A 22,795-nucleotide genomic window follows, 5' to 3' on the forward strand; every position below is an offset into this window, starting at 1 on the left:
CATGTATTTGTCATGGCAACTAGAGACTAGCGCAGCATGGCTTTCTAAAATTGAGAGTATAAAACTTTCAGAAAGGGTATGGCATCTGTGTCACTTGGGAGGTCAGGATAGTAAAAGAGAAGTAATACTGCAGAGATAGTAAAACAACAATGGAAGAAAATAACTCAGAAACTTGAGGAAAACTACAGAGCGCAAGGCAAACACGTGGAGCTCTAGAGGCTGCAGATACAGGGAAAGAAGACAAACACTGATCTGAAGGCGTGGACAAGGAGCACAGAAGACCTCTCGCCAGGGTCTCACAAAAGCTTCCAACTTATGTTATTCTTCCTGTTCTTGATCGCTCCTCAAGGAATTCTGTCTGGGCCAAGCAGCCCTCCAAACAAAGCTGGTCAAGTCTAGGGGTGCTCTGGAGGCACGTCCTCAAATAGAGTTCAAGCTACAAGTAAAACACATGAAGTCTTTATGGAAACAACTCTCCTCAGCCTCGGATTCTCTAGCCTGAGACTCCTTAGTGAAGAATGGCTATCCACTGTTCCTATCACCACCACAGCCTAGGTGCATCTAGCAGTATCCGTAGACAACTGGAGACTGATGGGACACAGGTCACTACAGTATGCAGTCTCCCTCCTTCTGCAATGCACAGGACAGCTCCTCAAAACAGATGATTATATGGCCCAGCATGTTCACAGAACAGAGCTTTAGAAAACCTGTTCTACGCAGAGGATCATGGGAGCTTTTAGGTTCTGCCAGAGAGGCAGACTATCCCAATCTTATTACTCATATCCAGCTTGACAAGTGTGATTAAGGAGTCAAATCAGACCACATCTGCCCTGTGAATTCCATTTCAAATGCACGAAAATAGGACCAGGGAAGACAAGTAGATGTTAAAAGGAAAAAACAAAAAACAAAACAAAATAAGAAGCAGTGTCATACACCAAATACTACAGAGAAGAACCAGCACAATGGCTTTTCCTTTCATTTAAGACACGAGAACATGCAACATTATTCATTCTGAAAACTCACCACATCGGAGCAAAGTTCAACAGCCAGCATGCTCCCTGTGCACCACAACATTTCTAAACACGCCTTTGGCACTAAGGTGCTTCTGCATTATCGGTTGCAAAAGAGTTCTATGTAAAAGGAGCTTTGGCTCTTAGGGGAAAAATCGTCCAATACACAATAATAGTTAGCAGGTTGGTTTAAGAACGGAGACTCTTGGGGCTGGGGCGATGGCTCCGTGGTTATGAGCACTGTCTGCTCTTCCAGAGGTCCTGAGTTCAATTCCCAGCAACCACATGGTGGCCATAGCTATCTGTAATGAGCTCTGTTTTCCCATTCTGATGTGTGTGAAGACAGAGCACCCCTATACATAAAGCACATGAATAAAAAATAAAATAAAATAAAAAGAATGGGGACTCTCAATCTTGACAGCAGAGGGTCAAATGTGCATATACTTCATTAATATTTCATGACAAAATCCAATATTGTATCTGCACAATTGTATAATCTTGAGTTATGGGAATAAAGAAATTCTCTTCAGCCACCTTCCAGAACCCCTTTCATGTTCTTGCAATGGCAGTACAGCAGGTAACAGTTTGCCCTTCCTTAAGGCTTCCCCAGAAAAACTTCTTCAAATGGTCCTGCATTCAACGTAGATGGCATTCTAACCCTGGCATTCCAATTTCTACTTTAAAATCTCCTCAAGGAAAATTTAAATCCTGCATAAAAAGAAGAGTTAGTCATATCTCAGTGAAAAAGTAGATCCTCCAGTCTTTATCAGCTGGCTTCCTGGAATCTACTGTGCTATCTTATCAGAGGAAGTTTTATGGAGAGATGGTTTATGCACATGCTATTAAAAAAGTTAATTCTCAGAGACATATGACTCGTCCAATTGAGTGGAGTGAGAGAGTCAGGCCTGTGCTGCAAGGCCCAGCATCAGCATTAACATAAGAAATGTCAACCTCTGTCCTGTGTGTGGGGTGCCAAGGGCACTTAATAGAGTTTCTGAAACCACACCTTCAATATTCCCCTTAAAAACACATTTCTCCATTCTTCTACTCAGAGACATTTAGGCTGTTTCCATGTTCTAGCTATTATGAATAAGGCCGCTATGAACATGGTTGAGCATATGTCCCTGTTGTATGCTGGAGCATCTTCTGGGTATATTCCAAGGAGTGGAATAGCTGGGTCTTGAGGAAGCCCTATTCCCAGTTTTCTGAGATAGCGCCAGATAGCTTTCCAAAGTGGCTGCACTAGACTGCATTCCCACCAGCAATGAAGGAGTGTTCCTCTTTCTCCACATCCTCGCCAGCATGTGGTGTCGCTTGAATTTTTGATCTTGGCCATTCTGATGGGAGTAAGATGGAATCTCAGAGTTGTTTTGATTTGCATTTCTCTGATGACTAAAGACGTTGAGCATTTCTTTAAGTGTTTCTCAGCCATTCGATATTCCTCTGTTGAGAATTCTCTGTTTAGTTCTGAGGTCCATTTCTCAATTGGATTATTTGGTTTGGTGGTGTTTAATTTCATGAGTTCTTTATATATTTTGGATATTAGACCTTTGTCAGATGTAAGGTTGGTGAAGATCTTTTCCCAGTCCGTAGGCTGTCACTTTGTTCTCTTGACAGTGTCTCCTGCCTTACAGAAGCTTCTCAGCCTCATGCGGTCCCATTTATTAATTGGAGGATGCATGGGATCCAATAACAATTGAAATGTAATATGAATAATTTTATTTTTCAATAAAAAATAAAAAAAAAACATTCCCCTTCCCTATGACTGTGACTGATGGGGAACACCTCCCCTTGAATATGATGCTAGGGTATCAAGTTTCTTCTTGGTAGTCTGCTATCCTTCCACCAAGTGCCATCGGGCCTCCCCATCAAAACAAAACAACAACAACAAAAACAAAAACAAAAACAAAAAAACCCACATTTCTCCCAAGACTTGCAGTGTTCCTCACAGGAATATGGTCAGTGCCCTCTTGATGGACATTTCAAAAACTGAGAGCCAATGTGTATCAGTATTTTAAGAAATGAAAGGTTTTGGTATAAAATACAAAAGTCTCTCTCTCTCTCTCTCTCTCTCTCTCTCTCTCTCTCTCTCTCTCTCACACACACACACACACACACACACACACATATACACACACACACATATATATATATACATATCATATAATATGTAGGTTTATATGCATATGTAGATAGAGAGAACCCAAAATAGATTATTTGATTGATTGACTAATTCACTCAAGAAAATGAAATTGAATTGAGGTGATGAATGTACAATTTCTGTAATCTAATCAGTAAACAGTGAAGGAATGAAATGTTATGCTCTATCCAGTAAATATGCATAGTTATATGACAATTTCCAAATATGAATACTTAAATTTTAATTTGAAAACTGGAATTATCTCAAGATGTCCTGCAGCACAACTGGCAAGAATACCATAATGCATAACTTAAGTAATGGAAAATATGAAGAAAACTATAAGCACGCATATTACATGCTAGTGTGCTCATATTATTTCACAGAATTCTCCTCATCAAGTAGTTTTCCTAATGTAGGAAGCATCAGTCCCTAGCAATACAGTCTAAGTGGGGAGCCCACAGGAAAAAATGAGCTGTCTGGAATCAGCCGCACGGAAATAGCAGAGCCAGCTTCTTGGCAGCTCACTAGTGTCTCTCCCTCCGCATCCTAGACTTTCTCTCTAAACCTATATTTGGGATAGATCAGTAAGTAGAATTGTAGATATAAAGAAATACAAAGCCAAAGGCCAGTCATACTAAGCACATTATGGATATGTTGATTTTAAGCATATGAAATTTTATATGTATACACTGAAAATACACAGAAAAAGACCAAGGGAAAATGGAATTTAAATAGCCAGCTTTTCCTATGGAAATGGGTAAGCACATATTAAGACCACTGAAATATGAAAGGAGGAGGAAGAGGGGAAGGAAGAGGAGGAGGAGAGGGACAGCGCTAACAATGCCAGTGACAACAATAAGGAAAAAAAAAGTTGAAGGCTTAATACAACTGGATCTGATTAAAATGTAGAAAAAACACTCCAGTTCTGTTCAGCTGAGTAACTGGCAGAGTTTCCTTGCTGTGTCAGGAAACAGACAAGGTTATTGTGAAAACTGTTGTTACCTGACAGATAAGGAAAGCAGAGCACAGAAATTAATTGCCCCAGATTGCTCACTCCGTCAGTTGGTCGGTTGGGAGCTGGCTTTGCCATCCAAGGACTATTCTGTCAGGTACATTGCTACCCATCCCGAGCAGGAACGTAAACTCACATCTCTCATCATTTTCACTGCCTCTCTGGTCCTCCCAAGTCTTCGGGCACACATTGCCAGCCTTCTTTTGATATAGACCAAGACATTGGTGTCTCTTCCTGAGAAAGGAGAGATAAAATGTCAACAGTTACAAAATCAATAAAACCCAAGAGCTTTAAGTTAAGAACGCAGAGGATCACTTGCTCTACGCTTCAGGAAAACCCAAGAGAGAACAGTGTGCTCCTTTGGCACAGAGAACTCACTGTGTTAATAGCAGAGTGAGAGTCCAGTAAAGCAAAAGCACTGAGATGCCCAAAGGCCAACATCGTGACTGATTACCTAATGCATGCTGAATATTTGATAATAAATAAAATCTCTGTCACACAGAGCTAAGCAAGTGAACACACCAACACTGCATGCAGTTTACAAGCAAGCATCCCATATTCCATAAGTGCGCATGCTTTTGGTAAAGATGCAGAGAGGTGAATCTCAGGTTGCATCCTGATGAACTATTTTTTTCCTGTTCTTGACATTAACTCTGGAGAAGCCTCATCTTGAACTTCTGGTTCATATTATTCTTTCTCTAACACTAGTGACATCATAATCATCTCCAGGTCCCAAAAGCAGTTGGTTTTAGATGGCAATATAACACATTCCAGATATGACAACAGAGTATGCAACAAAATGAAAAACTACCCTAGTGTTAGGGAAAGCACTGACAAGCTAAACAGTTATAACAATAGTCACGAAAACGGCCTTTAAAAAGTGTATTAGCAACTTCTTATCTTAATCTTCTATTTAATTATGTCTTTTGGATATGTTTCCAGACCAGTGAGAACATGCATATGCTTAATCCTCAATAAAATTACTGTGTTTGAGAAAAATATGACACACCTGTTATGGATTAAGTACATGTATGATACTCAGCTATTAAAAGATGTTGAGACCGAAGTCTGAACATTTCAAGTTTTAAACAATGAGAACAAGATGTGTGCTGGAAAACTGCCAAGTACCTACAAATTATTTTAAAGATGTGATTATATTTTTGGATAGACTTAGGCAACAGGTTGAAAGGATTTAATTTAGAGAAGAAAAGAAAGAAAATGTTTTAAGTTATATTACAGGTTGTGTAGTTTATGTATTAATTTTCATTTAGTTCACAAGATGGACATTCACTACACAACCTCAAAATATACTGCTATATTTTTATAATGATCACAGGTCTTATTGCTATATATAACTCACTATAGAATAAAAATGAAAACATGTATATAGATGGCTTGTGTGGACGTAGTCCCCACACATGTGGACTGAAATGTAATGATATTGCTGGCACCTGAGACCTGGAGTCTGATTCAGTCAGATTCTATACCAAATCCAAGTTTAATATTAAAATTTAATTATGTAATATCAAGTATGAAGGACATATACCCCTATTTTTCAAACTTAAGGAGAGAGAGATGAAGTGAGAGAAATTCTACCTAAAAGAAACAACCCGCATTTTTGTCAGACCATGAAAACACTTTTGTCCCACAAGGATCACTGGATTTCTGTTTAAATAGCCAACCAAGATGAGTCAAGGAGCTCAGGGAACTCCAGTAATTACTTTGTCTTACTTCTATACTGTTCCCACAAAGTATCATGGGTTCTCAGTTTAGGGAACCGAATTAAAAGGTCTCAGCCTTTATGGCATTATTTTACCAAAAAAAAAAAAGGTATTATTTTAATAAAATATCAACAAATAGGACCTGTGGTCCTTTCTCTCCCAAAGACAATACTAATGTTTCTTAAATAATAACTAAATGCTGTTAGACCATAGCCAATAAAAAGTTTTATTCTAAATCATTCTCTTTCCATCATGCTTTTACTCATGCTATGCAAGGTTTAGAAGATAACATTTTTATGGTATTAAAAATCAATTTATGTTCAGTTACCAAACTTGGACTTAAAGCTACAAGATAGAGAAGCTGATAAGATAGAACTTCTGAACAGAACAAGTCTCTAGAAACTCAGGGGAGAAGTTACTACTACGGGTTACTGTGGTGGGATGTGCCTAGGACAGTTTAGGGGAAGGAAAGGGAAAGAGGAAACAACAGCAATGAAACCTTGTGGGCATGAATAAGAGTGTGCACACGCTGACAACCAACTTGACTGTGCACTCAGAGCTTCATCTGACAGAATCTAGTTCTAAGCTGCACTGAACCTTTGTTCCAATTAGCATTTGCCATTCTGATTTCCCAGTGCACCACCCTGGAGGAAACCTTACTGTGTTGAGCTTCATACTGGGAGCCGTGATGTTGTAGCTGCTGAGAACGCCGGTAGCAACCATCTCCAGCCTTCAGGGCCTGCTTAAAGAGTTTTTCTGCTTCAGCAATAGTTGTTGCTTCTTCTTCAGCCAAGAGGATATAAGCAGTTGCACACCTGTCCATTCAGATATTACAAATTACAAATCCAAGGCCTTTGCAATAGACTGTGAAAGTTCATGCAGAAGGACAGGGAGTTACGCCAAACATGCAGCATGGCCAACTGTTTCATGCACCTGTTTGTAGCTGTTGACACAGTAATGGTTCAGAAGAAATACCTATAGTTTCTCTTGAGAGGAAGGGTATGTAGTGTTAGAAGCATGGGGCAAATATATGGCTTAGCCCCTTATTAATGTGTCACCTGGGGCAAGGTGTCACTCTGCCTCCCTGATGGAAAACATGGGACCTATTGCCTGTCTTCGTAAAGGCTCAATGAGATGCGTTCTGTGACGTGCTTGGTGCAGCACTCAGCACTGAGGGTATGCTCGCTCACTCCGTGGATGTCAGCTAATGAGGATGAACAGACAGCTGCTAAGGAATGTCTCCACCCAACACTTAGAGAGTTACATAGAAGTTTCCTTTTGCTTAATAGATAAAGATTGTTTTCAACGCAAGAATCCCATAACAGTGCTGATTTTCTGCATCAGAAAATACAAGAAGAACCTGTGGAAATAGTTTCTGGAAAGTTCAAACTCTGACACAGCCACACTACCTAGGAAGAGTCCAACCTCATACCTCTAACAACAAGCCATTATTTGCTGTTGAGTGTACAGTAAGCACCGTGCCAAGCGCTAAACGTGTTGTCTCTCATAATCCTTTCTTTCAACAACCCTCTGAGGCAGGAAGCCAAGAAGGATATGCAGCTAACTAACCAGCACAGGAGGAGATGCAAACCCCTCCAATCATACAAAGACCACCACCCACTGTCAGAGGAAGGGAGGGCCTGGCGGGGGGCTGGGGGCGGGGACGAGGAGACCAGAACAGACCACTTGGGTGCTGCTCTGCCCTCACCTCTTGTGTCTTCTTCACTGCTTTTCTGTGGCCCTCAGATCATAAGAGAGGAAATAAATAGAAATTAAAATGAAGTGCTACTGTTTGCAAACTGCAAGGCCAGCTAGGAGAAAGCATGAGCTTCACCGACAGTTAGGTTTAGGGGCACCTGATCCTTAGAGGAGAAAAGTCTTCTGGATTCTCCTTCCCGTCCCTCTAACTTCAAGCAGGGACCATCAGTGAGGCTTTCATTAAATATGATGAGGCAGGGAGAGTAAAAGCTGAAAAATCAGTCACTACGGAGGGCAGAATATATGACTCAGAAAGAACAATAGTGGTGCTAAAACTGCCTCATGAGTTATTGGAGGGAACTACTGGGTTAGGCATCCGAGGAAATATGTAAGGTTCAGACACCCACGTCTAAATATAGGTTTAAGGCAATGAACAGAGTATGGAGATAATAGTAACTGCAGACACAGCATCGGAGGAATTAGCTGTGGGGTCCCGCTGCTGGGATGGGAGCTCAAGAACAGTTAGGGCGAGGCTTCTTGCACTGTGTGTTCTTATTTCAAGTGCTGTTCTTAGGAGAGAGAGATTAGCAGTACCAGCCAAGAAACATGTCTATGTGGAAACTCATGAGTTTTGGGTAGAAACATGCTAACAGCTTGTGCATGAGAGAGAGAGAGAGAGAGAGAGAGAGAGAGAGAGAGAGAGAGAGAGAGAGAGAGAGAGAGAGAGAGAGAGAGAGCAGTAGAATTACTTATGGTCAGGGACAGAGCATGGTTCTCAGCTAGGGGAAGATGGATAGGATACATCTTTGTCACAACACAATACACACACAGAAGCAAGAAGTGTGGTGATGGGGTGTCAACCATCCTGATATCTGCTATAAGTCTTGTTTGGTTAGAAGTAGGGTGCCCGACAGGTTCTTGACTTACTTTGGTAACAATTTTATCTCCCAGATGGTAGAGGAAGCAATTAGGGGAACTTCAACTCTGGACCTAATTCTGACCAAGAAGAAAAAAATAGTTGGTGAAATGAAAACTGATAGGAACATTCAGAGAGAGTTACTATGTCATCCCAGAGTTCAGGGCAGCCAGAGAGGAGGAGGTAGACTTTGAAAACTCATAGAAAAGAGGCATGACTCGATGGCACGAGATGTAGTATGGAAAAATGGATCAAGAGGACAGAACAGCTTCCACATGTGCTCATGTAATCATAATGACCTCTCAGGAAGGGTGGCAGGGTGGCCCTGAAAGAGCCAGCATGGCTTCGTGGAGATCTAGCACAGGTCGTAGTCTTAAAGGACATGCAGACAAAACAAAAGAGGAAAAGAAGGCATGTGATGGACTGGAGGAAGTGGAGTGGATTCATAAGAGTAACATCAGGAAAGATGAAATTCTAAATTAACAAGGGTTGTCTAAAATAAATCCATAAAAAGAGAAAACATAAAAAACCCACTAAAGACAACTACTATCTATCCTCTGGTTAAAATGATATTTAAGGTCCTATTGCTCCCTCCTCCCAATTTCTACAAAATACCACAAAAACAAATAACCAAAAAGAGCACACAACAACATTAAAACAAAGAAGACTTATGGTTAATAGTGGGCGATAACAAAGAGAAAAGAAAACTCTCTCACTCCCATCTTGCTCCTGGCCTCTTTATCAAGGAGAATGACTGTCAGACTAAAAAGGAGAGAAGACATTAAACTCTAAAATGGGTTTTAAAAAAAGACGTAAGACAGCACATCAGTGATACATTCTGAGTGAACCACCCTTCTGGGAAGGGCAACTTCTTGGAAGCCAACTGCCCTTGCATGCAGCAAATGAAATTGTACTCTACGGATAGCTGTGGAATCACAAAGAATAGAGACTACAAGATGAGATGAGAAATGCGCCATAAATTTTCATAACAGCAAAGAAGGTTGACCTCCCAAATGACAGAACAGTGATTCAGAAAGAAATTCCAGTGACTATTAGAGAAATGGCATCTAAGCACATTTAAAAAAAAATCAAAATAAAATAAACAAAGCAGAAGCTAACTTAAATGGCTAAGAATGAATAACACAGGGTTACTGGCTGTGTTTTCCCTAATAGGCTTACTATAAATTAAAACTCTCTATAAGCCTGACACCCTAAGATCAAAATGGAGAGACTCACAGTGTAACTGTGGGCCTGGTAACTGCCTGAGTAATAGGAAAGACAGGGGATGCATGCAGACATGTGCTACAGGGCAGTTTCTACATGCCACGGCCCAGAGGTCTACTTTTGGCCCTGACACTTTTCTCAGAAACATAAATGACACACAAGGCAGGCATATTAAACTTGTACATGACAAGAAAGAGAAAGGCATGTTGCACGACAGAGCCAGAAACCGTGCAGAGTCAGCGTTAAGGTGAGAGGACTTGAAACTTAGTGACCTTTTTTTTTTTTTTTTTTTTTTACCATATTCATGACCTCTCTGGAGAAGATTCTGTAAGCTTCTTGAGAAAATCATAAAATAGTTTGACCATGACCACTTGGCAAGGGCCCTGTTGAGGTATTCAAGCACCAGATGGGTGGTTGAGATAAGTGACCTTTAAGGTCTCTGCCAACCCCAGGCTTTAATGACTCCAATATTAAGAATCTCATTTTTTGAAATCTCCCGAAGACATTTTCCAGTCTTCCTTGGTAACCCGTAGAATATTTAGCAACAGTAAAAACAGCATTTCCTCTTATTTTCATCTTAACATTTTAAAAGTTTAATGCTTTTTTCACCGTTTATCTTTTTTGCAGTTGCTGTTTCTCCCACTAGCAGAAGTTACTTCTGGAAACAGGGATGCACAGATTAGCTATATTCTACATCTAGAAAGAAGGGCCCCTGTCAAAATGTTCTAGGTATTCCAAGAACTGTTCTTAGTTTATGTTCTCATAATATGCCAAGTATCTCCTTGAATGGTTTAATCTGGAGTCACAGTAAAGGCACTGAACTTTGTTCTAAAGGAGCTAACACCAACACACACACACACACACACACACACACACACACACACACACACACACACAAGGTTGTCCTGCATAGAAACAAAACTTCAGAAAGCAATGCCTTCAAAAATAGCTGTGCAGCTCAAATGCACAGCTTAACAGAAGTATCCCAACATTGGTGACTAAAAATACTTAATGTGAGATGTGACTTCGTTTTAATAGCAACTCTGTTTCCTACTTACTCATTTATCTCCAAGGCTTCATGAGCTGCAGAAATCCTGGCTTGGGGGTTCCTCTCTCTCCAAGCTTTTTGCATTACTAGTTAGAAAAAAAAGGAACAACACAAGTCAACTAGTACATATAATTACAATGACGGGGTGTCAGACAATAAGTAGCTGGCAGCTTTAATTGTAAACTTTTATTACCAACAAAGCCAGCCCATATCCCCGAAGTCATACAAGCATTCGGAATTGCAATTTCATTGTTCTTCAGTTGCCGATAACAAACGTTTTGTGTGTGAGGATTAAATTACAGGCATAAATATCATACACTAAAAATGTCAAGAAAAGTATAATAGAGATTTCATGTCTTTTGACTTTAATAAGCATTTGCTGTTAGAACATATATTTAACAGATTTTGAAATTACTATTTTATGGCCATACCATCCTGAATGTACCTGCTCCCAACTGAAGTGACACTCTCAGTAATTTATTCATTCTATATTTCATAATTTCTATTCAATATGTTCCAAAGCAATTGCCTTAAGCACTGGATATTTTATTGTTGGAATTACATGGAGCATGTGAATTGAGTTAAAGTGCTGTAGAATTTTGCTTGACATGGATATTTGTGACTTAGATTTCCCTGAAAATCAATTTTTTGTGTGTATCAGAAAAGTTTGTGAATATATTGGAAGAATCTCAGTGCTCAGGAATATTAATCACACTATGATATTCCATAATAGCAACAAGACTTTTAAAATTGCTATACCATTATATAATTTGATAATTCACATTTTATAAGTCAGTTTCTTAAAGGTATGTATAAATTGTTTTGTTTAAAGGTATTGTCCTCTCTAGTTTTATGTCAACTTGACATCAGCTAGAGTATTTTAGGAACAGGGATTATCAACTGAGAATATGTGCCTATAAAATTAGGCTGTGCAAGCCTGTGAGACATTTTCTTAGTCCTGACAGAGGAGGGCCCAGCCCACTGTGAGTGATATTAACCCTGAGCTGGTGGTCCTAGCTCACTCTATAAGAAAGTAGGCTGAGCAAGCCATGTGGAGTAAGCCAGTAAACAGCACCCCTCCACAACCTTGGCATCAGCTCCTACCTCCAGGTACTGGCCCAATTTGAGTTCCTGCCTCGACTTCCTTCAGTGAACTGAGATTTAGGACATGTAAGCCAAATAAATCCTTCCTTCTCCAATTTGCTTTTAATATAGTAACAGTAACCCTAACTAAGACAAGAATTTTCAGATATTTACTTTTGGCCAATTTAATAATATAAAATTTACCAATAGAAAAGTATTGAGTGTGACATGCATGCTAAACAAAGTCTGCTCTGAGATAGAGAATACACATGGACTCCCATAGCCAAAGTAATGGGCCCTTGCAATGGTAGGAAGCCACTATGTTAAGTATAATAGGCTGGCCATTTATATTTCCAGAATTCCAACTAGAGACAACACTTCTCTATGTATCCCTGGCTATACTGGAACTCACTCTGTAGACCAGACTGGCCTGAACTCAGAAATTTGCCTGCCTCTGCCCCCCAAGTGCTGGGATTAAAGCTGTGGACCACCACCACCCCAAATCCCAATTTCTAATTAGAATGTGATAAGGGAGACACTTAATTCCACTTCTCCTTTAAGTTTAATGTTGTGTAAGATGTGTGCCTTCAATATACATAAAACTTACTTTGATGTTTTACAATCATGTTTTAGATAATAATAAACCTCATTTCTACATGGATAGTCATTGTGAATAAATTTCATATAGGTATTCTTTAAGGATTCTGGGTTTTACTAGTCAGTTTAATATTGTATTTATTAAAGAGAAGAAGAGGTGTATGTGTGAGGGCAAGCCCCGTGGGAGCCCGTTTCTGTCTTCTCAGACCTGAGATTACAGAGATATATTACCAAATCTGGATTTTGTTTCTTTTTACATGGGTTCAAGGGACACAAATCAGATCCTCTTGCTTGCAAGGCAAGGGCTCCCCTGCCCCCAGCGTTTATCTCCCTAGACATCCTGGTTCTTTTAATACGGCCCAGGCTGGCCTGGGACTCACTATATAGGCCAACTGGTCCCAAACTAGAGAGGCTCCTGCCTCTACGTCCTGAGCGTGCCACCCAACCGAGCTGTAGAGCAGATGTTACAGAGTCAGGACCATGATCTGGAACAAGCTGCAAAGCTTTCCCATGCAGAAATATCTGAAGGGTTTTCCATACTTGCATCTGCAGGACGAAGATGGTCCGAGTCACAAGTAAAGAATGTCTGGTGATCCTGGGCAGAGAGATTCATGTCATAGTATGTCAGAGGTTCTCGTCCTGTGACCCAAGTGTACCTGTCACAGGAATACATGATGGTTAGACAGTTTTGAGTAAGAAAAGATACCTATAAACGAGGAAGCAGCAGAGCAATTGAAATGCAAACCACTACTGAGCATTAAAATAACTTTGTTCATGAATACTAAAGTATATTTTTAAAGCATCCTGCTCAGGGCTGGAGAGGTGGCTCAGTGGTTAAGGACACTGACTGCTTTTCCAGAGGACTGCTATTGGATTCCCAGCAGCCACTTGACAACTAACTCTGTAACTCCAGTTCCAAAAGGATGCAATGCCCTCCTCTGGCCTCCCTTGGCTTTGCAAACACATGATACAGATACATATCAGGCAAACTACCCATATACATAAAATAAACATAAATCTCAAAAAAATCATTCTGTTCTTCTTTCAGGAAGTATACAGCACAAAATAAATACATATTTTCTCTCCTATTTTTGCCATAACATTTTAGCAGCCCTTGCTAATGAAAAACTTCTCTAATTAATATTACAAATAAGCATTTCTCGCCCCCCCCAACAGTTTGAGGGGAGAACTCCCACATGCAACATACACATATACATACATACACACATATACATACATACACACATAAATAATTTTTTAAAGAGTAAGTGCAATAAAAACAATTATAACCCATAGTTTTGTATATTCTTCCCAACTAGAATGTCAAAATGTTTATAAAACAGAAAAATCGAAACACTTGAAGACAGTGTCCCAAAGTCCTGTTGGACATAGTGATGTCCTACAATCTTAGCATTCACCTGTGCAGCAAAAGGATCAGAAGCAAAGGCTCACAGCCGCACAGCAGTTCTGGAGTATAAAAACTCCCATCTCAGACAAAAGAAAAAAAGAAAAAAAAAGAGGCAGAAGAGAAAGAAAGAGGAGGAGAAGAGAGGGAAAAGAGGAGGAATAAGGAAGGGAAAGGAAGAAAAGAGAAGGGAGAGGAAGGAGGGTCGAGGGGAGGGGAAAATGCACGATCACGTGACCCCTAAATGAACCAGCAATAACTTGCTGTTTTTACTCTCTAAACCACTCATTTATTTCCTGGACCGACAAAAGACTCACCGATTGTATTCAGCACCCCTAAACAAATTTAGTGGATTTCGCCATACTTTGCACTCTGTAACAAAGAGAAATATGAAAATGACACGGAAGTCCACTGATATTCAGAACTAATTAATTCAGTAAAACACCCTTCCTGACCATTTTTGATAAGATAATTTTATTTTCTGTCATTTACAGAGGAAACTGGAAAACAAAACGCAACCCTTGAGCTTAATCAGGGACTTAATGCTAATCAGGCACTGGGGCAGAGGAAACGTCACCCAAGTTTCCTCATTATTCAAATCATAGTGCATGCCAATGTCAGATACTGTGGAACTTTCTGTGACTGTTCTAAGAGATTGGAGCAGATTTTACAAATTAACCTCCAACAACACAGGTAGAAGGTACACACAGAGGGAAGGCACACACCACTCGGTGACATCGTCCTCCACACACACAGAAGCTCTGCAGTGTAACATAGAGAAGACAAATTTAGTCGATTAGGGACGATGCTAGGTTTTATTTGGAGGTAATTCACTATACTGTTTTTCTGGAAAGGGATAAGAAAATTAATAAAGTTATGACAATTGCAGAAAGAAGTTCTATGAAGATAAATTGTTTTGGAACATTTATGAAAATGCCCTTTTACTTATGCTGACACATAAATGAGCCATCACCCTCATGTCACAATGTTAATTAATAATATGAAGCCTTTTTGTTATACCAGGAACCCAGAACCTAAGACCACAGGCCTCCTTCTTAGAGAAGTCCATCAGTACTAGGTTTAGGGTCATGTGATATTAAACATGTGATAAACAAGCTACAATGGTTTTCAAACATTCCGTTGATTAAGACTTTCTAATAATTCATAATACTAGATCTCTTTGGATAAATACAGTTTTTATTAGAAAATAAAACTCACTTAACAACAATAAAGGCATCAGTCCTAAAGGACCACGTCTACTGGTATGTCCAATCACAACTATGACAGAAACACAAGAGACATTGAAGGCCAGATGATGACCACTGGGTTTCTATGGTGGGTGTGTCCATCGAACAGCCATGCCTCCACCCATTTATCCAGCCATCTATCCAATAGCCATGGCTTTTAACCGTGGAGAAAACATGGAAGCCATTATTATGATATTTTCTATGTAGTAAAGCACCATTCTGTGTGATCACAGTAGTTAGCTGCTGAAATATAAAAGTCTATACTTTATAATGGAATATATGCTTTCTTCCAAAAGAGATGAATTTATCTTTAAATTAAGCCAGTGTCTCATTTTAAATTTACTCAGTGCTTATAATGGCCCTAAATGTTTGTCATTTAACATAACTTATCATTTAATGCAACATCTCTGAATTCTGTTCTTAGGAAACAGAGATTTTATATCATTTCATATGACATTACCCTTAGTTCACTATTTGGTGTCCAAACAAAAAGCCCATAATTTTTAAGCCTGATGCACTGGCACATACCTATAATCCCAGTATTCAGGGATGCAGAGGGAGGCAGAGGCAGGCAGATCTCTGTGAATTTGAGGCTAAACTTGTCTACAAAGCTAGTCCAGGACAGCCAAGGCTACAGACAGAAGCACTGTCTCAAAACACAAACAAACAAACAAACAGAAATATAATTTTTTAAAATTCTGGCAAATATTTTCCCAATCAAGTACATTAGTGTAGTGCCTGAGGAAATAATCAGTGTTCAAAACCCAATTGATGAATCAGGAAGAAAATTATCTTAGTTAAAAATTTAACTCTATTACATCACTTGAAACAAAATATTTCTAGAGAAGAAATACTTGGTATACTTCAAAAGTAGTATCTAATAACCACTTTATTTAGGAATTTCCACAACACAGCCAGCAGGGGGTGCTGCAAACGTTCTAAAAAAAGTTAACATGTATCACTTAGAGAGCTAAATTCTAGTTAACTTGATGTTGCAAAACAGTTCTCTATTCACTTCTAAATTATCCCTGAAACTTAGAAATTAAGATGCAATTAACTGCAACAGATATAAAGGGGTAAAGATGACTGAGAAATACAAAATATCTTCCAGAGTTGCATTTTTTTAAAACTGAGGGCACAGGACAGATTATTTTTCCTTAAGAAATAAGCAATATAGAGGTTGTCTATGTGCACACATCAAATTCCTGCCTTCACTAATGTGATTTATCTGTGCTGGTCTGTTCTATAATCTTTCCTATAGAAAATTCTTTTAGCGTGTTATTAGCTCCAGAGAACACACCCCATAAATATCAGTTGCCTCATGTGGCTTGGTGTAACGTGGACAAACGACGTAAGTGCCAAACATGAAGATTCCAGAGAAACAGACCTCCACAGAGTGAGAGCGCTTTCACATAAATTCTTGTGTGTACTCTTGAGGAATAAACTTATTTCAGATCATATTTCAATTTTTTCCTTCAAAAAGAATGTTCCATTCTTCATTATCTTGCAGTTTAGGGGCCATTGGCAAGCACTAAAAGTCAACTGGGACTCCATTAAGCGCTTGGGCACATCATTAAGAGTCTACTTATAAATATGTCCCTAATACAAGCACACTCTCTGTGCTTCAGTCTTCACTGTCCATAACAGAGTCACCACTCAGCTCTGATGGAAACTCAACATGTGTGAAAGGACATCAAAGCTCAAGGCAGAGGGACCCGGCCACCATTAAGACAACACCTGATATCCCCCAGCCTTCACAGCACAGACACTTCTTTGTCAAAGTGGGACAGTTGGAAGTTTCTATGTGGGAAACAATGAACATAAAACTTAATCCATTAAGGATTTCTGAAGCAAGCTCTAAATGTTTCTGAAGCCTTCCTTGTCCCCAGGTCCTACTAAAACCCTCCATCAGCATTATCATTACTTTGTACGGTCTGACCCAGTTACTGTGCTGGCTAGGTTTATGTCAACTTGACACAAGCTTTTGTCATCTGAGGAGAGGGAATCTCAACTGAGAAAATTCCTGCAGAAGAGTGGGCTGTAGTCAGACAAGCCTATAGGGCATTCCCTTAGCTCGTGATTGCTGTGGGAGGCCCCAGCCCTTCGTGGGTGGGGACATACCTGGTTCTGAGTGCGGAGACACTGGGTTTGAGTGCGGCACACTGGCCTCCAGCCCATTAGGCTCTTCAAAACAGCAGCAGAAATAGCAACTTTTATCATCCTGTAAGCTTAGCTTTCATTGATCCTTTCTAAAGGTTACTACCTACAACCCTTATATAAATTAGTGAGAGGCATATATTAGACCTTCTCCTCCAGGGCCGTCGTAAATGAGGTTAAGGCCTCCATGTCCAGACTCTTCTATTACCTACAACAGGCAACAAACCTGTTCCTACCAAAAGCATCTCATTTCAATATCCTGTAACTTCATCATCAAGTCAATTGTCCAATGGACGAACAGATTTCAAATTTCCTTTAGGGAAATGTCAGCTAATTCAAAGTAATACTTCCCAAGTAGCCAAAGCACTAAGAATGTAACATTTATATAATTCCTGATTGTGTCATGGGTATTCTTGCTATAGGTAGTTTACTGTATATATGTGAAATAATATAAATATATATGTAAACAATAAAAAATTTAAAAACTTAAAAATAAAATCCTTCCAGAAAAAAAGGATTCATGGATATTATTGTTGTTTATTATTATTATTATTATTATTATTATTATTATTATTATTATTATTATTATTTATTACCCTAAGTGAATCCATCTTTGATGTGATTTGCCTTCAGTTACTAGCTTTGATACTTCGGAAATTAATACCTAATCTATACCATAGTGATCCATTTAGGCAATTATTAGAAGTACTCCTTTAAAAAAAATAAATAAATAACTCAACCATAGCTACCTCATAGCTTTTCAAAATAGCTATTTTGAGAAAAAGTGACATAACAGCTGACTGTTGTGCCAGGCCTGCGGCCTGCAAGAGAGAGCGCCACAACACAAGCGGAAGCTGCCTCAGAGCTGGGCGGCAGGGGCTTTGGCTACCTGAGCTTTTAACCAACTTGCCGAGGAGAAGACGACGGAGCCACGAGCAAAGATCGCCTGCCCAGATTTGTGGCTGTCAGGACAGAACCCCAGGAGCAGAAAACACCTAAAGAACTACCAGCGAGCCACGTGGGGAGCAGACACTGAGAGGGAGCGGCCTGTTCAAACCGCCATGCTGCTGGGAGTTGACCAGCCTGGTCTCACCACCCCAAGCGCCAGAACAGGACCGCGAACCTCCGGCCGCTGTGCGCTTGTCCCTCCAGAGGAGCCAGCCTGGGCTGGACACCATGATCCCACGGAGAGGAGGAGGGATGCGAGCCTGGAGCCCAACCACAGGCCCATGCCCACAGCTGCGCCTGTGCAGAAGCCAGAGTGGCCCAGCGCGAGGCAGGCGTGAGGCCGACCCCGTGGACGAGCCCCCCCCCCCCCAGCACCCCAGCAGCCCTGGCTTGGCCTGACCTTGCTTACAGCCTTTGACTAGTCGGAGCCGGTCCGCACCGGTCCCTGGAGCCGCTGACGAGGGCTGGGTGGGCGCCATCTTCCACCTCAGCACAGGTGCAGCTCTTCACAGACTCGCCCGGTTTCTCAATCAGGGCTGCCTCCTTAAGTCTTCTGTGATTTTTTATTTATTTATTTTTTATCGGTATGTAACGTTGGCCTCCATTTCAACTTGGATGTCAGTATTTCGGCGGGAGTGAAAATGAAACGCGTTTGTACTCGAGTAGATCCTTAGCGATCTACGCGTGTGCTTCAGTGTGCTTCAAGCTCCCCCAAAGCCTTGAGTGTCCTGTCCGTCTGTCCCTTAGTGTCTTAGGCTTGTCCCTTCCTCCCCGCACTCCGCGTCTCTGGGACCTGAGCTGTTGCTTATGGGCCTCAGATCCAAAGCCTTTATGGGTTTTGTGGCACTTTGTAAGCATCATAATTTAGAGTAAACAAACTGCTCGTGTAAAGAAAAGAGTAATTTTATTTTTTAAAACATTGGCAAAGGAAACATGGATAGCTTTCATTCAACAAATTTTGCAACTACAAATTCTTGCATGTAATAAAAATAGGCAATAGTAAATGTAAGGTGTAAGACCAACTTTTATTGGTTTGCTTTATTCAAAATAGTACTACTTTTGTAAAATATGGTGAGATCGCTAAATCTTTCTAACTGGCCATTTCTGATTAAATGAACTGCAACAAATAATATGTTAGCTCTACGGCAAATTATAAATACATTCACTAGAAACTGAATCCATTTCAGGCTTTTTTCACCATGTAAGTAGAGATCCCTTTTGTACTTGAATATAAATGTTAATGGCAAATGATTTTGAAAAGATGGCTAGGAAAATCACTTATAGACTATGCATTAAATTTTGGCATGCACATACCTAGTTTACCATCACTGAGACTATTAACAAGCAATCCCAAAGATCCCTAGTGAATAAAAGTTCATAATTTTGCAAAGGGAAACATCTGAGCTGAAGGCTCTGAAAGGCTTGGGTGTAAAAGAGTCCCTGACCACGCAGGCATATCCTCAAGTGTGGTGGCATTCTCCCAAGTCTATTTATAAAGTCAGTTCGTCTGGGAGGCACTCTGCATAAAAAGCTGTCCTCTGACTTGGGATTTCCGCATGGCCTCATTTAATTTCCAAAATACTCTGTGAAACTCTTACGGCTATTTTTCTCATGTTTTCAGATTAAGATACTAAGACTTAATTAGAAAAGTTAAACGGCAAGCCTTAAGTCACTGACTGTCAGAGCTACAACTAGAGAGCCTGGGCGGCCAGTCACTGCCACTGAGCTGCTTTTGAAGGCATTTAATGTCATGTCACAAATTGTGTCATGCATTGTGTTACAGAGTATTAATACTATTGTTGTCAAGGGTTTCCAGGCAAGGTCTCACGCCATAGATTAAAGTGGCCTCACAATTTTCCCTTTTCCTGGCTTTGCCTACCTAACAATGATTACAGGTGTGAGCCAAGACGGCCAACAAATAGTCCTTTAGTTGCTTAATCCCTATATTAACTTTAGCTCTATTGACCTTACAGAGGGTCTGGGCCAGTCACTTAGTATCCAGTGAAGCCTTAAGGGCTTGGGCTCATAAGGTGGTGGTGCACACCTACCTGTAATCTCCAACCTCCGGAGGAAAAGACTGGAGGACTCAGAGTTGGAGGTTACCCAGAGCTATAGAGGAAAACACTGCTCAGGAGGAGAGAGAAAGAGGGTGTCTAGAAAGAAGACTACCCAGGTTGTGAGTCATGTGACTTCTGTTTCCTGTACCTCAGCTTCCTCAAGCTTAAAATGGACATAATAATAGTTATCTGCTCAGTGGAGGTATTATAAGGATTGAATGTGGTAATAATACTTAAAACTGAGAGCAAATACTGAACATGCTAAAAAATTCCTAGAACTGAATGGACTTCTATCGGGAGAATTGTTTAATTGTGACAATTGCCATCGATGACAGTTTTAGGATTTATTATTTTAACTTTTCCCAAGATTGTTATTTCCATTGCTTCTTTAAACTGATTTTTTAAATCAGTGCTTGAAGTGCCCCTAATGATCCAATGAGCATTAATTTAGAATATAGAATGTATATTTATAAAGCATGACTAGAATTAGAAATTTAAAATTTTATGATTATCTAGAATTTTAAATATATTATGAAAATTAGTAAGGTAAAAATGAGGTGGCTTGGCTAGGAAACCATGTGGCTGTGTCAGGGGTGTTTAGAGGCCCCATTCTCCCAGGGGCTGTTAGGGCATCTCAGCGGCTAAGCGTGACTTTGGCACCACTGTTTATAGGATGGAGCAACTTGCACTGTTCCCAGCATCTATCTGGCAAAAGACAAAGGCTGCAAGCCTTGTCTTTATGATATTTTATTTGAGAACAAGAATAAATTATCAAGACAATGTTCTACTAAAGCCAAATTCTAGTTCTCACTGTGCTGTGAGAATCCCTTCTCAGGGGAAAGTTGGCCACATTTTAAACCTTGTGCATCACCAACTCATACACTGCACTGAATTAAGAAATGGCAGGACTCATAGTGATGTGGTAAAATACAGCCGCAGAGTTTATCAAAAAACAGACACTTGGCAGCAAGATAGCAGTTTCATTCCCAAATAAAATAAAACACAACAAAAATATCCACACACATGACCCTTGGCCAAATAAACTGAAGTTTGGCTAAAGTAAGAAAGTATATAATCAGCAACATTTCTCCACTGATCCACAGATAAGAATCACAGAACAACTTGAACAAGCCTGTGTTCCGTCCATTATACACATCAGGGCTTTAAAATGCATTCATACCCTGCCCTGTTTTCTCATTCCTCGGCTAGTACCTTCATTCCAAGTCATTTGGGCCACATCTGACAAATTTTGATCAAAACAAATACTACTTTAAGGACTCCAATGAGTTTTCCCGTGGACCGATGTTTACATCTATTGCTTATTTTATTTTTAACATTGTCAATTATTTTATTTTCCAAATAATGCCATTAAAACTTCCTTTGCATATGTCCATGAGCTTTACTTGCCAAGTTATATTTAATGTTAAAATCAGTGAAGATGTTTATGGCATTTAAAGAAAATCAACAGATTTCACCCTTCTGTTATGAGTTCAATAGCTTTTCTATTAGTTTAAAGACAGTAAGAATTTTAACGTAGATCATCTACTTTAAGAAAATACATGAATTATATTCCGATGTGGATATTTTGCCCCTTTATACAAAACTCAAATCAGACTATAAACAGAAAGTGATTAATAGTAGAAATAATTTCAGGCCAGGTGAGGTGGCTTTGGCCTATAATCCCAGCACTCTGGGAGGCAGAAACAAACAGATCTGTGAGTTCGAGGGCAGCCTGTTCTGCAAAGTGAGTCTAGAACAGCCAAGGCTATACAGAGAAATCCTGTCTCAAAAAAGAAAGAAAGGAAGAAAGAAAGAAAGAAAAGAAAGAAAGAAAGATGGGCAGATAATGTATCTCTGTAGTACTTTCCTTATTTTGAAATAAAAATCATCTAGGCACAATGGCTCTTACCTATAAACTCAGCATATCAGAGAAAGGAGGATTATAGTGAGCTAGAGGCCATCCTTGGCTACATAGCAGATATCAGGACAGCCTAGTAAGAATCTGTCTCAAGCAAAATTGTCACACACACACACACACACACACACACACACACACACACACTGATAACATCAAGATTCACATAATAGTCATACATCTACTAAGAAAGACGTATCATCAGCAGGATTGTCTGTTCCACAAGCCTGGTAACCTGAGTTTGACCCATCCCTAGACCCCACTGAAAGGTAGAAGGTGAAATCTGACCACAGGCTGTTCTCTGACCTTCACTCATAAGCTGTGTACATATCCTTCCACTCCTGTTATACAAAAAAAAAAAAAAAAAAAAATCTAAAATAGTGTTACTAAGGAAAGCATGGACTTTTCCTTGCATTAAGTAATGTCAAGATCTTTAAGTTGGATGAGGAGGAAGCTGGAGGAATTGCTCAGAGGTTAGGAGCACTGACTGCTCTTCCAGAGGTCCTGAGTTCAGTTCCCAGTGTGATCTGATGCCCTTTTCTGGCATGCAGGCATAAATGCAGGCAGAGTACTATACACATAATAATAAGTAAATAACTTTTTTTAAAAAAGTTGGG

General features: G+C 40.0%; 1 protein-coding gene across 13 annotated transcripts in view; it reads right to left on the minus strand.

The window, feature by feature from the left end:
* Positions 1-22,795, minus strand: part of ST7 (suppression of tumorigenicity 7) — a 233,115-nt gene that overhangs the window by 71,516 nt on the left and 138,804 nt on the right. For 11 of the 13 annotated variants that reach the window (XR_014780003.1, XR_014780004.1, XM_084785752.1 and 8 more), the window contains 6 exons: positions 14,172-14,226; positions 12,990-13,105; positions 10,780-10,855; positions 8,509-8,577; positions 6,544-6,698; positions 4,299-4,396 (listed from right to left, as the gene is read on the minus strand). Coding sequence is in view for 11 of the 13 variants with exons in the window: in XM_084785752.1 (XP_084641878.1) it covers positions 4,299-4,396; positions 6,544-6,698; positions 8,509-8,577; positions 10,780-10,855; positions 12,990-13,105; positions 14,172-14,226 (569 nt within the window). In the remaining 2 variants the exon portion in view is untranslated. Of the gene's footprint in view, positions 1-4,298; positions 4,397-6,543; positions 6,699-8,508; positions 8,578-10,779; positions 10,856-12,989; positions 13,106-14,171; positions 14,227-18,381; positions 18,701-22,795 lie in introns of those variants that run through there. The other 2 variants (XM_084785754.1, XM_084785753.1) reach the window with 2 other exon arrangements.

This window comes from Acomys minous (assembly GCF_964271855.1).
Source record: "Acomys minous genome assembly, chromosome: 6".
Lineage (NCBI taxonomy): Eukaryota > Metazoa > Chordata > Mammalia > Rodentia > Muridae > Acomys > Acomys minous.